Source organism: Equus przewalskii, chromosome 26 (genome assembly GCF_037783145.1).
Source record: "Equus przewalskii isolate Varuska chromosome 26, EquPr2, whole genome shotgun sequence".
In the NCBI taxonomy this organism is placed as follows: Eukaryota; Metazoa; Chordata; class Mammalia; order Perissodactyla; family Equidae; genus Equus; species Equus przewalskii.
Window position 1 is genome coordinate 35,653,795 of NC_091856.1, and position 13,828 is coordinate 35,667,622.

At 61.6% G+C, this 13,828-nt stretch overlaps 1 protein-coding gene across 3 annotated transcripts in view; it reads left to right on the forward strand.

The window, feature by feature from the left end:
* Window positions 1-1,746: 1,746 nt before the first annotated feature.
* Window positions 1,747-13,828, forward strand: part of ADAMTSL2 (ADAMTS like 2) — a 38,187-nt gene continuing 26,105 nt past the window's right edge. Inside the window, exons 1-9 of one of the 3 annotated variants that reach the window (XM_070595443.1) lie at window positions 1,747-2,186; window positions 3,904-3,994; window positions 4,566-4,708; window positions 5,592-5,667; window positions 6,913-7,015; window positions 7,548-7,693; window positions 7,821-7,944; window positions 10,717-10,797; window positions 13,278-13,453. In XM_070595443.1, the coding sequence (XP_070451544.1) occupies window positions 3,905-3,994; window positions 4,566-4,708; window positions 5,592-5,667; window positions 6,913-7,015; window positions 7,548-7,693; window positions 7,821-7,944; window positions 10,717-10,797; window positions 13,278-13,453 (939 nt within the window). In that variant the 5' untranslated portion in view covers window positions 1,747-2,186; window position 3,904. The remainder of the gene's footprint in view (window positions 2,187-3,903; window positions 3,995-4,565; window positions 4,709-5,591; window positions 5,668-6,912; window positions 7,016-7,547; window positions 7,694-7,820; window positions 7,945-10,716; window positions 10,798-13,277; window positions 13,454-13,828) is intronic. The other 2 variants (XM_070595444.1, XR_011533374.1) reach the window with 2 other exon arrangements.

The window sequence follows — 13,828 nt, forward strand, 5'->3', positions numbered from 1 at the left end:
CCTGGCCGGCTCCTGGAGGTGGGGGTGGGGTGGGGCAGAAGCATGGCAGGCCCTGGGTCACATACTGCTGGAGGTCACAAAGCCATAGAGTGGCAGGGCTGTCTCCCAGGCACCGTCCTGCAGAGCTAAGAGAAGGCACTGGGGGTATTTGTGTGGGTTGGCTGTGGGGTCCCTCCCAAGGGAAACACTTAGTCACCCTGGTGCTGGCTGGATGTGGAGCCAGAAAGGCCGAGAGAGCTGGGGACTGTGCCGGGAGTGCAGGGCCCTGGCGCCCGGGTGGAGGGGAGGGGATGGTGGCAGAGGCTCCCAGAGTGAGCGCTATCACTCTACCTGTCACGTGTCTGTGAGAGGCTGGTGAGTGTGTATGTGCATTCGTGTGCGTGCAAATGTGTGTATGTGCATGTGTGTGCATGTGTGTACGTGTGTGCACGCCACAGTGCTGGGTGACAGGTTCCATCATGACTGCGCTTCAGCACACCGACCCCAGGGGGCAGTGTGGACCTGGGTTCGAGTCGATTCCACTGAAGATCCCAGGGGCCCCAGGGGGAAAATGAGGTGAGTAAGACCTCCCTCCCCGAGGGTTCTGGGGAGGATGAACCCCACGTCAGGACCGGGCAGACGGAGAGGATACGATCAATAAAAGCACTGGGTCCCTGATGTGCCGTTTACCAGATATGTGATCTTGGGTGTCACTACAGGCTTGGAGCCTCAGTTCCTCCATCTGTAAAATGGGGATAGCAAAGATGCTGCCCTCACGGCTTGGTGCGTAGGAAGAACTCAACACACGGTAGTGGGCATGCCGTTTCTACTACTGTTATTCCTCCCCAATCATTCCTCTTGGTGGCTAGACACAGGGCAGAACTCGCCCATGGGTGGAACAGTTCTCAGCTCGTCATGGGGGCAACTGAGGGAGCTCACCGTGGCCCCTTCTGGCAAGAAGATTGGAATGGAACAGGAGGGTTTTGCAGGTGCCCTGCAACATCTGTGGCTCAGAGGCAGGGGGATGGATGAAATGGCTCGCATGACCTTACAAAGTGTAGCCTGCTTCCACTCCACTGTCTGGAGGTGTCTCTGTGTTCCAGGCAGGTGGGCTCGGGGAGCCTGGCCTGCAACGGGCAGGAGCCTGGCCTTGCTTCCGGTGCAGCTCACTCCGCGCTCTGGGGTCCGCCTGCGTTCCCCGGGGCTGGAGCTTGTGCTGCTCGCTCCGTGCTCGGCTCCACGCTCTGACTCAGCAGCAACACAGGCCTGGAGCTCCGTGCCTGGTCTGCCAGGAGCTGCCCAGCTGGCCCCGGCCCAGCCAGGCCGCTACGCCCTGCCAAGCTGGTGCTGAACATCTGCACAGAGTTCCCCGTGCCTCCCCCCGGCCCCGGCCATTCTGGCTGTCTCGTCAGCAGGCCATGGGCACTTCCGTCCCTTCCCTGGAGCCCTTGGTGGAGCCCTCACTGGACCCCCCCTCAGTCCTTCCTCCTGCAGAGGCCTCTGCTTCTCAGGAGAAGCTTTGGGAGACTGGCTGGGTGACCTCAGAGCACAGTCTCCCCTCTGGACCTCGCATCTCCCATCTGTAAAATGGAGCTATCGGCCTGGACACCTTATACATCCCAGACTCCATTCCGGACAGTGTCAGAGACTGGGTCCCCTTCTTCCCTCTGGAGGCAGAAATTGGACAGGCGGGGGCCAGGGCTCGGCGTCACCACCATCAACCTCCCCCGTGACCCCAGGCTACTGGCTGCTCCGTCTGGACACCCCGACACACGGTCCTGACTTCTGGACTCGGGAAGGCGGCCTCCCCGCTCGTTGCTCCTGGGCCGCTGCCGGCGGCAGTCAGCAGGCAGCTGGGCCTGCCTGGCCGGGCTCCAGAGGCGCGGAGCGGGTTAAAGTGTGCGCCAGGCCGGCCGGCGGCGGGCGGGGGAGCAGCCTGGTGGGAAGTGTGAGTTCCTCCCTGTCTGCCTGACAGCTATAAAGGCGGCCGCGCCGCGGAGCCGCCACTGGGCTGTGCGCCTCCCTGGGAACCCCCTCTCGTGGGTGCTCTTTGAAGTGAGGAGCCGGCAAGAGGGAGGAGGAGGCAGAGAGAGGCCGAGCCCACAGCTCTCTGTGCTCCCAGCCTCCCTGTTCGTGCACCTGGCGCCGCCTGCCCGCAGCCGCTCGGCCCCTTTCTCCAGAAGGACAACCTGCTGACCCTGGGCCAGGTAGGCCACCTCTACCCATCCTGCTTCCCCCTGCAGCCCTCTCAGGACACGAGGTGCAGCCCCAAGGGGGCGGGGGGCAGAGCATCCCCCAGCCCCGTCAGGGAGCTGTTATGTAACAGGAGGAGGGCTCCTGGGGAGGGGTCCGGACCCTCAGAATGCAGAGAGGGTGGCCCCTCACCTCCCAGCCTCGGGCGCCTGAAGTTCTTCTTGGCTGGGCAAGCCTCTCCCCTTGGCCGGTGGCTGTTTTCGGACCCCAGGGAGGGATGCATCCCGTGTGAGCCGGGCCTGGCCTGTAGCCAGCGGTGTCTGGGAGCCTTAATGAAAACCAAGTGTGAGGCCGGCTCAGCACCTGTCTTCAGCCGCAGGCAGGAGCGGGGGCACCAATTAGCCAATGGGATCGCCGAGGGGGGCTCTGTGCTTGTGTGAGGCTGGGGGGGATGCAGATGGAGGCCTGCGGGGGAGGGGCAGTGGACTGGGCGGGGAGGTGGCAGGTAGGCAGCTGGGGAGACGGGGGCTCCAAACTCCAGGGGTACCGTTGTCTTGTCCGGGCAGAGACGTTCTTAGGGTGCAAGGGTGTTGTTGGTGTAGCTCCTGAAAATCTGCAGGTGCTTGAGCTGCAAAAATAGGCGGGTTTGATGGAGGAGAGAGAGGGGCAGCTCTGGGGTCCATGTGGGGGCTGGTGGGGGGTGGGGGAGGTCTCACACCTTCTTTCCCTGCAATTAGTCAGGTTTGCTCTGGGGTCTGGGGCTGGTTAGCCAACTTGCTGTGTGGCTTTGGGCAAGTTGATTTCCCTCTCTGGGTTGCAGGCTATAGGGGGACAGGCTTGGTAGTTTCTGAGATCCCTTCTTTGACTCACTGTCAAGTGACACTCAGAATCTGAGATAAACCCTGGACAGAGCCCACTGAAGGCCCCTGTTTCTCCCTCTTGGGGAGCAGGGTCCACACAGAGGAATCAGTTGGGGGAGGCTGAGGGCCCAGGAGGCTAGCGGCTACCCTCGATTTGACCAGGGTGCTGACTTGTCTGTGGCCCTAGGCTGCCGGAACGCCATGCTCTGGGGGCACCAGCTGTGCATTTTCTCTCTGGAGGGCAGGGGCACAGACACCTGGGCTCTGACCAGCCTGAGTTCCCTGAGGGCCCCAGGCCCAGCCCCCCAGGGGCAGGGCAGAGGCGGTGGCCAGGGAGGGGAGAGGTCAGGCAGAGCCAGTGGCATCCCTGGACCCGTCCAGCACCCACAAGGCCAGCGGGCAGGGTCATTCTCCCACGTGGTCAGCAAGCACTGACCAGGTAAAAGCCCCAAGGAGCTCCTGCTTGGGCCAGTTCTAGGCCAAGTGATGGCCTGAGTCCTGGCCCTTGGCTCCTTTATCCAGCGGACACAGCCTGGGCCCACGGCCTCCCCACCTGTCCCTGGTTTTCCCCACAGGCATTCTCCCGGGAGCTCAGGTATTCTGAGGCGAAGCATGGTGCACATCCCTATGTGCTCGCAGGTCGGGGTGGCACACACACCGCCACCCTTGGATCTCAAGCCCGTGGCAGGCATCTCCAATCACTCACTGAGCCCTTTCAACACGGCCATCCTGCACCCACTACCAACTGATCCCAGATAACCTCAGGGTCTCAGCGCTGGGTGGGCCCCAGGGCTCTTCCCTGCAGTGGACCCTGGGCAGCTGACAGAGGAGCTGGGCCTGGCCTGGTGGTGACAGTGGCCTTGCTTCCTAGGATGGACGGCAGACAGTGGCCTTCACACTGGGTCTGGTCCCTGCTGGCTGTGCTACTGGTGGCTGGGAGTGCGGCATCCACTGGGGCCACGGTGAGTGGGGAGTGTGCCCTTACCCCGGATGGGCTGACATGGGAGGGGCTAGGTGGCAGGTGCAGGGCATGTGACTTGGGGTCCTGGGACACCTTCCCAGATCCCCTCTCAGCTCCCAGCAGCATGTCTGAGCCAATCAGAGAAGCCGCTGTGCAGGGGCCTCTGGCACCCTGGAGCCCTTGCAGGTTTGGCAGGATGGGGCTGGGGGCCGAGAGCTTCCCTTCCAGGTAAAGGCCTGGAGTGAGGCCTGTGACAGGTGGGCTCGTGTCCTGCAGAACCAGGGCCGGGCCCCAGGCTCGCGGGAGAAAGACAAGAGGACGGTTAGGTGCCGCCTCAGCCTTCCCCTGAGCTCCCAGGAGTCTCCAGACGGCAAGATCGAGAGGACCCACGGCCCACGACCTCCTGGGAGTTCCCTCCAAGACTCCCTGGAGATCTGAGCCCGGGCTGCCGAACCGCTCAGTCAGAGGCCATCCAGGGGGCTGTATCCTCCCGTCTAGGGCCTGGGGATGGCAGGCCTGTCCTGCCCGGTGCTCCAGCCTTCTTCCAAACCTCTGTGGGCCCTCTCACCCAGGACAACAGCCCGACGTCCAATAGCCTGGAGGGGGGCACCGACGCCACCGCCTACTGGTGGGGGGAGTGGACCAAGTGGACGGCGTGTTCCCGCAGCTGTGGGGCCGGGGTGACGTCCCAGGAGCGGCACTGCCTGCAGCAGAGGTATGGGGTTGAGCAGAGGGCCCCGAGGGGCTGATGTGAAGGTGGGGCAGCCTGGACAGGAAAGGGAGGGCTGGGAGGTGGGCAGCCTGGCCTTCTGCCTGGGGCAGCGGGTGATGGTGGGGGTCTCAGCCTGGGAGGGGTCTTCAATCTGAGGCAGCACAGGCCAGGTCAACAACTTCGTCTTTTCATTGGCCTCCTGATGGGTCCCGGGCCGTGGTGTCCCAAGGTTCATCCTGCTCTGGGTCACTGGGGACAGCCCTTTTGTGAGAAAGCAGCATCCATTTCTAGGGCTCTCTCAGCGAGGGGTGAGTCCCACTCTGGCTTCTCTTCTGAAGACTGTGTTGAATAAACATGGAAAAGCATATGGTGCAGTGGTTACTGTCAGACAGACCTGGGTTCAAATTTCGCCTCTGTCATTTCCTGGCTGTGTGACCTTGGGCGAGTCACTTAACTACTCTGAGCATCAGTTTCTTCATCTGTGGCGTGAAGATCATGCTAGAGCCCACTGACATTCTGAGACGGCAGTAGACCGTGTGTTTATGCACTGTCGCACAGGGCTGAGTACATGGTGAATGTTGTTAGTGTTATTAATTCTCTGTGCTAAGACCCCATGCGACGTGCTGGGGATAGAGAGCTGACTCAGATTTGGCCGTCCCCCAGGCAGGGGCTGAGAAGCACCCCATTACCTGAACATGTGTGAGATAAGGAGGGGCTCTGGTGCAGTGGTGGGGGGTTGGTGGGGACGTGGGGGGGAAGGACTCCTTGCCCAGAGGGATCAGGGGCGGCCTCAAGGGGCCAGCCCAGAGGCCATCCAGGGCAGGAGCAGGGTCGGGCGGGGCCTGCAGCTCGCGGCCCTGGCTCAGAGCCCGCATCTTCCCGCCAGGAGGACGTCTGTCACGGGCACCGGGAACAGGACCTGCACGGGCACGTCCAAGCGGTACCAGCTGTGCCGCGTGCAGGTGAGGCCCCGCCCCTCCTTAGGCAGGTCTCGGGCGTCTTCTTGGTGGCCTCTGGGCCCTCCCGGATACTCCGTCCTCGGCCTGCCCCTCACGTCCTCTGAAGAGAAGGATGGTGAGGGGCCCGGGCTCAGAGCTCCCCCTTCATTCATTAAATCAAATCTGCGGTGCCCACCGTGTGCTCGGGCACGTGGAGGGACCAGAAGGACTCGCTTCTGCTGGTGGAGCCTGAAGTGTGGCCTCAAGGTTCAGGGTCTCTGGCTGCAGCCCCCTTTGCTCACAAGTCCTGCACCAGGTGCTCGCTGGGAGACCGACAGTCATCAGGCATCCCTGTCCCCACCTGTGAGATAGTCCCACTGCGGCCCAGCTCCAGCCCCCGGGAGCTTGTCCCTGTGCAAGGGCACCCTTGGCCTCTGTGGCTGCTTGAGTAACCGTGAGCAGGTGCTGACACGGCCGGGGCTGGACAGGAGGCGCCTACTCTGGTCCAGCCTCCGGGCAGCTCTCAGTGGGGCCACAGCCAGTCTGAACACAGACTCTGGGGCGTGGGGCAGAGAGACAGCAAGCTGCTGGGGTCTGCACGTGTCGCCCTGTCCTGGTGTCTGCATGTCTGCGTGTGTGCACAGGTGCAGGGAGTTAGGGGCTGAAGGGAGGCAAGTGGCTATAGTTCCCATCTTGGCATCATTGGTCAGCTGCCCTCCTGGACTCTCCTGAGCTCCAGAAGGAGATCCCCCCCCAGTCCACATTGTGGCACCAGCATGACCAGCGGGGCCCCCCTGCACAGGCCTCTCCCTCTGCCTGGTGGCGCCTCTTCTGTGAAGTCAGGTCCACCTTCAGTCAGGGTGCTGTGTTCCAGGCATTGCGGCTACAGCCGTGGACATGCACCGGGCCTCTGCCCGAGGACGCAGCATGAGTGGGGAGCCAGCAGGAGCATGGCCAGGGACCGGTGTCACTTCCCCTTCACCGTGTGGCTGGGGAGAAGGCCGGGTGGCAAGGAGATGAAGAGATCCGGCCCAGAGCACAAGGAGGGCCAGACCACGTGGGTGTTTGAGGGACGGTCGCTGCCCTTCCGCTTGTCCTCGCTCCTTCCGGAGGGCGAGCGAGATGGAGAGAGAGGAGAGGCCATCCCACGGGCCATGGCCCTGGCGCGGCTGTCCCGGCTGCAGCCACTTCCTGCTCAGCCGGGACAAAAATACCTTTGTCGGGCCGAGTTCCTCCTGGAGCCTCCCTCCCCGTCTTCTCGCTTCCCAGGAGTGTCCGCCGGACGGGAGGAGCTTCCGCGAGGAGCAGTGTGTCTCCTTCAACTCCCACGTGTACAACGGGCGGACGCACCAGTGGAAGCCCCTGTACCCGGGTACTGAGGCCCGGGGACACCCGGAGGGGAGCGGGATGCGGGGGCAGCACTTCCACATCCTGTAAGGACCCACACCCTAGGGGTCACCTCCTGGAGACAAGGGGAGGGAATATCCTTGTCCAGTGCCTGGGCAGGTGGGGAAACTGAGGCCCAGAGGGCGGGGACTGGTCAAAGGTCACAGGTAGTCCAGGCACCAGTGTAACTGAGTCGGCCTCTCCCGCTCACGAGGTAAGCGCTGGGCATCCTGGGCCAGCAGCCCAGAGCCATCAATGGGTTCAGGCCTCCTGCAGGGGGGGAAATGGCCCCCACTCCCCAGAGGCAGAGGCTGGAACCTCTGGAGCCTAGACTGGGCCAGACCACCTACATCTTGGTCCATTTCTGCCACTGAGATCACGGGCAAGTCCCTTCCACTCTCCAGGCCTCAGTTTCCCCATCAGTGCAATGGGGGGTGGGTGTTGTCTCAGTGGGAGGAAGAGGGGAAGTCCCTGAATCCGGCCCCCTCCGCACCCTGAGACCCTCTGTGTCCCCCCAGATGACTATGTCCACATCTCCAGCAAGCCGTGTGACCTGCACTGCACCACCGTGGACGGCCAGCGGCAGCTCATGGTCCCTGCCCGCGACGGCACATCCTGCAAGCTCACCGACCTGCGAGGGGTTTGCGTGTCTGGAAAATGTGAGGTTGTTAAACATTGTAGCAAAAGTACCACTGGTCTCGTTGCGCTGACCGCCCAGCTGTGCCCCCGCGGCGGTGGCGGCCCGGGGCCTCGGCGCCCTCCCAGCAGCCCTCTCGCCTCCCTTCCTGCAGCCCATCGGCTGTGACGGGGTGCTCTTCTCCACCCACACGCTGGACAAGTGCGGCGTCTGCCAGGGGGACGGTAGCAGCTGCACCCATGTGACGGGCAATTACCGCAAGGGGAACACCCACCTTGGTAAGAGCTCCCACCCAGCGGCCGGGCCCGGCAATCTGCCCCAACCCGCGGAGTGCCACGGAGTGAGAGCCTCCCCTCCTGGGCCACCAGAGCCTCCGCCCAGCCCAGGTGGCCAGGTGCTCTGGAAGGCCCCCTTTGGCTAGGAATTACGAGCAGCTCTCTGTTGAGCACCTACTGAATACCTGGGGCCAAAGTGTGCACCTGGCTTGGTGATCATGTTGGACCTTTGCAGCAGCCTTCAGGGAGGTGTTAATACCACACTTACAAGAGGGAAACTGAGGCACGAGTCCCATCCTCACAGCTGGTATGAGATCCGTGTCTGGGCAGGCAGATTCTGGGGCCTAAGGTCTCAAAGCCGAGTTTCGGAGGGCCGAAGGGAAGCAGAGGCTCCCACCAGCTCCAGGTGGGCTTCAGCTCAGGGACAGCCCCTCCCCTCCCTGGGCAGTCGGTTCTCCCAGCCTCGCCCATCTGGCCTCTTGGGGGCTGGGGTAGGGGTAGGGGGTCTGTGCAGGTGACAGAACCTTATACTTTTGGAAAGATGTCACTTATAATGACACTTGGCGTTGAACTGAATGCATTTCTTGGGCTCAGTGAATGCTGGTGCGGATAGAGGGGGTTGTCATAGCCTCCAGATCAGGGGAGGCCGGGCAGCTTGAAACCCACTTAGCAGATGGGGAAACTGAGGCCCAGAGTGGGAATTGTCTACACAAGGTGAGCCGGGCCAGTCTGGATTAGAACCAGCCCCATTAGAGCCACCATGGACCCCTCCGTGGGCCGTGTCCCAGAACAGGCAGGAATTGCCTCCCGCCCAACACGAGCGACAATTTCGGAGTTGGTGTTAGGGCTTGGACTTGGGAGCCAGGGATGGGCGTGTTGGACCGAGGAGGGTTAGGGTAAAGGAAGGGGGGGTGTCTTTAATGGGGGCCCTGGGCAGAGCGCAGACTAGAACTGCATCACGCACGGCGAGCATGGCTGCTTTCTTTGGGGGCCTCGCTGTGGGAGGCAGCATGAGCTGGTGGCTCCATTTCTTCCCTTCCTTTTGTAGCTGCCCGGGGGCCTTGCGCCAGAGCCCAGGGCACGGGGACAGCAGGGGCAGCACTCGGGCTCTCTCCGTGCCAGGCGCTGCAGGTGGCAGTGAGGCCCCATTGTCAAGGTCGTGCCCTCACGGAAATCTCGGTGTGGGGCCTGGGGGCTGACAGCAAACATACTGACCACTCTACCGAGTGCATATTGTGCCCTGAGCCCCGTCAGGCATGTCCCACAAGAAGGCAGGTCCTACCCCTGTCGCCATTTTACAGATGCAGAAGCAGGCAGAGAGAGGTTAAGAAGCTAGTCTGAGGGCGCACAGCCAGAGGTGGCAGAGCTGGGTCTGAACCCAGACAGCCTAGCTCCTGGATCTGTGGTCCTAACCACTGAACCACACTCTTCCCTGACAAATGCATGTGGGAGGGCCCTGCAGGGTGTGGGAGATGATTATTAAAGGCTCTGGAATCTTGTGAGCTGGTTGCTAATTAAAAAATTAACGAATATAAACCTACATTTAAATAAATCATATTTAAATTAAGTCATCACTTCCTAACGGTGTCACCTCTGTAATGATTGCATCCCTGCGGTGGAAACGCTATAGCAGCAGGTGAACCACTGGGCACCTCCTCCCACCTCTGCTCCTGGCGACAGCACGTGGGAGCTTGAAATTGGCCACAGCAGGAGTGGTTGCACCACGGACATTGGCCAATGTGGTGCATCAGAGCTCCTCCCACCCTCCCACTAGAAGAGCCTCTTGCTAAACATCCCCAGCCGCTGTGGGCCGGGAGGGACGGGCTCAGGGGCTCCAGGGACCTGGAGAAGGTGGGCAGGCAGCAGAGAGGAATGATGGGTGGTGCTGGCCTGCGGGAGCAGCTCAGCCAGCACCAGGCGCACGGGGACGCTAATGCTTCTCGTCCGGGAACCTGTGACATGAGCAACAGCCTGGCAAACCTGGTCTCTGAGATCCCCTCTCATCTCCTCCCCGAGACTCTTGTCTTAGAACTTTGTCCCCAGCCCACTCTCTGTCACCTGCTGGCAGCATTTCTCCCTTCCTCAGACTCCTGCCCCCAAGACCCTCGGTCCCTTTGTTGGGGGCCTCGTGGAGGTCTCTGTGGCTGCCCGCCACCTGACTGGGGGCTTCCATGACAGGCTCTGAGCTGACCTTGACCTGGGGCCCTGTACTTTCTCATCCACATCTTGGAATGTGGCAAGCCTTTAAAAATCACATGATGTTGTGACAAGATGGGTTTTTAAAATACTAAAAGTGATGATGCTCTCGGGGCCAGGCTCTGTGCTATGCAGTCTCCCAATACCACTTAGAGTGGGAAACTTTATCCCTGTGTACAGATGAGGAAACTGAGGCCCGAGAGCTCCAGCAACTTGCTCAGGGTCACCCTGGTGGTACGTGGCAGAGTAGGACCCAAGTGCATTTGACTGTGGCAGATTTAAGCTCCCTGTGGCCTGTGATGTCCCTCGGGAGGGGCTAGGACAGGTACCATGAGTGTCAGGTAAACCTGGGCCCCTGCCTGGGCGGTGGGTCAGCCCTCCAACTGCCCGGAGCGTTTCGGAGGATCCCCGACTGGCCTCTTGGCTGCGGTGTGGCTATGCGGGTGCGGCTGCCCTTACACAGTGCCCCTCACCTGCCAGGAGCGCGGGAGGGTGGTGACCCCCATCCAGGTTCCTTTACAATCAAGAGCCAGTGGCCACAGCTAGACCTGTTGCTCACCATCGTCTCATCTCCCCCAGGTTACTCTCTGGTGACCCACATCCCAGCTGGTGCCCGAGACATCCAGATCGTGGAGCGGAAGAAGTCTGCTGACGTCCTGGGTACGTATGTGCGGCCTGGGCAGCTCGTGGTTTTGCAGGCACGGAGCAAGATGTGTGGGTGTAGAAGGGACACTTGACCCTGGATCCCTTCCTGTGGGAGATGGATGGGCCCCAGAAGCCAGAACTCAAGCTGGGTATGTGCATGTATGTGGGGATCACAGGGATGTTGACCTCACCCCCATGTGCAGAAGGACATTGTACTCAGAGCTGCTTGACAATGGCGGGTCGTGACATCAGGTAGTGAGTTCCTTGTCCCTGGAGAGCCTGGCACGGGCAAAAGATGGACGTGCTGAGTTTGGGACCCCTGCCCCCCAGGGTACGAAGACTAAGACTCAGTTGGTGAGAAAGTCGATGTCCGGCGAGAGGAAGTAGGTGGCCAGTCGGAGGCCAGGGGTGACGAGAAGCACAGGAGGATTCAAACTCAGGTCTAGGGGCTCTCAAGTTGATGTTCTTGCCACTAGATGGTCTCTGGTGGGCAGCTGGACCACAGGAGGGGTCCTCCAACTTGAGGGTTCTGGAGTTATTTGCATAGTGGCCGAGACAGTGAGGCCCCAAGTTGGTGACAATTTCTAGAAAGTGTCCCTGTGTAGTTGGAGCCTTGGCCTGGCAGTGTGCCTTGTCTGCACCCCCAGCAGATGGCCTGAGGCCCTGCTGGCCGAGGCAAGTAGGTGCTGAACCTGGGAGCTGCCCTGTACGGGACAGGTGGGGACCCAGGGAAGAAGCTGCTCCCAGTGGCTTGCTGACCTCCTAGCATCTCAGGGCAGCTGCGCGAGAGCCAAGACAGGTAGGAGGACGCCACCCTTCTGGGGGGACGCTGGGAGGCGTCAACCTTTGCTAAAAGTCCTCCAGGGAGAGCTCAGCCCAGGCTCTCAGCCCTTGAGGCCACGGGGGTCCGAGCACTATGGACCCTGAGCTCCAGCCTCCACCCTGGCAGGTCTGCACATGGCAGGCCCCAGGCGCCGCGGCTGAGTGCGGGAGCCAGGCCCCTGCCAGGCCGGTTGCTCTGTCGCCCGCTGGGAGGGCGGTGAGGCCAGGAAACGCGGTGTTCCCAGAGCTGGCCGCAGAGCAGTTGCTGCTGAGGCAGACGCTTGGAAATACCAGGGGCGGCCTCGAGCACGGGGGAGCCGCGGGAAGGGAGGTCCTTACGGTCGGGAAGCAAGTTTTGGACCTGGGCCAGGACTGAACCCCGTGCACAGACCTGCAGGCTTGGTGGAGACGACCCGGCCCCGGCACACGCTCCGCCGCGCGCAGCTTGGACTATTGCTCACGTCATTTTTTGACTCGTCGAGGGTATTTTTCCAGCAGACGCGTCCTGCTTGTTGCGTCTGTCTGATAATAAATTAATCGCCCGGCTCCTCTGCTCGCGTTGCATCAGGAGCTTTGGACGCTGAACTCTTGCCTCCCCGGGGCCAGTTCCTGGAACTGACTCTAAGGACACCCTCTGGAAGACACACTGTCCCTGCTGTGGAGCCCGCCTCCTCACCCCATCCCCCGGCCCCAAGGCTCTGAGAGCGGTTGTTCACCCTCTACCCTCAGCCCCCGGGAGGGCCGGCGGCCCCCAACAGTCGCACCAGCGCTGGGCCGTTGTTCCAGCCTCCAGGGCCGGCGTGAGACGGGCTGCTGGGGGTTGCATGCACATTCTTTCTGTCTGGGCGTCATCAGGCTCCAGTCAGGCCCTGGGAGTGGCCGTCCTTCTGACAGCCTCTGTTCCAAGTGTCCACCCGCTCCTCGCCTCAGAGAAAAGGCTACTGGGAATGTCCCCTGGCTGCCCTCAGCCGTGCCTGGGTCACCCCAGCATGGCAGCAGAATGTCATGGTTCCCAGGGGGAGTACGGAGCTGGTCAGCTCACAGTGGTCTGAAAGGGCCCGCTGGGGCTGCTGGGACTGCCTTCCAGGCTAGCCCGGTCAGGGCTGCAGTGTCGCTCAATGTGGACCCTGGAAGGGGCACTGAGGTCCCCTCCCCATCATCTGGGTGTGAAGCTGGGGGCGGCTACTCACCCAGCGTCACACGGTGAGTCCACAGCAGAGCCATCTGGATGGCCCAGCCTGGACCTGCTGACACCTGCCCCTAGTGTGTGTCTTTCCTGGGTGCTGACCCTCCTGATCCAGACCTGGCCGCTTGGACCTGATGCCAGGTCATCACCTCGAAGCCCCCAGCCCCTTCAGAGGCAGCCAGAGTGACGGGACGAAGTGGGCCCCGAGCCAGCTATCTGCAGTCGTCCAGACGAGTCCTTATTTAGTTTAGGCTGATAGGAAAGTTCGCTCACACCTCCTCAGCACTCAGGGGCCGGGGCCCCAGGCGGGACACAGACAGGGCATCTGCTCCTCGCCATGTGGAGTTTCCTGTCTTCAGAGTATTTGGGGAGGGTCGTGGGGACGGGCTGGCCATGGCTCCCTGAGTACGTGAGGATGCTCTCGCTGGCCCCTCTGTCCTCCCTCCGGCCCGTCCAGCGCACGTGACCCGGCGGTTTGCCCTTTCAGCTCTTGCAGATGAAGCCGGCTACTACTTCTTCAACGGCAACTTCAAGGTGGACAGCCCCAAGAACTTCAACATCGCCGGCACGGTGGTCAAGTACCGGCGGCCCATGGACATCTATGAGACCGGCATCGAGTACATCGTGGCGCAGGGGCCCACCAACCAGGGCCTGAACGTCATGGTGCGTGGGCCGCGGGCTTCGGGCGGCAGGGGCGGCCTCTGGGGCCAGCGACACCACGGGATGGCCCCACAGTGTGTGTGCATGTGGCAGTGTCTCAACTCAGCTGGGGGGTTGTCTCATCTGTTCACTCACTCATTCATTCACTGATTCATGCCCTCATTCATTCATTCACTCAGATTTTAATTCCATCACTTACTCTCATTTACTCATTCACTCATTCATTCATTTATTCATTTTTCCATTCCCTTGCTTACCCAGCCACCCACTCTCTCACCCTCTCACTTGGTAATCATTCATTCCTTCATTCCCTCATTCTTTCATTCCTGCTTTGGTGCTCCTCCTGGATGAGCATAGTGGGACGTTCTGTGCAGGTCA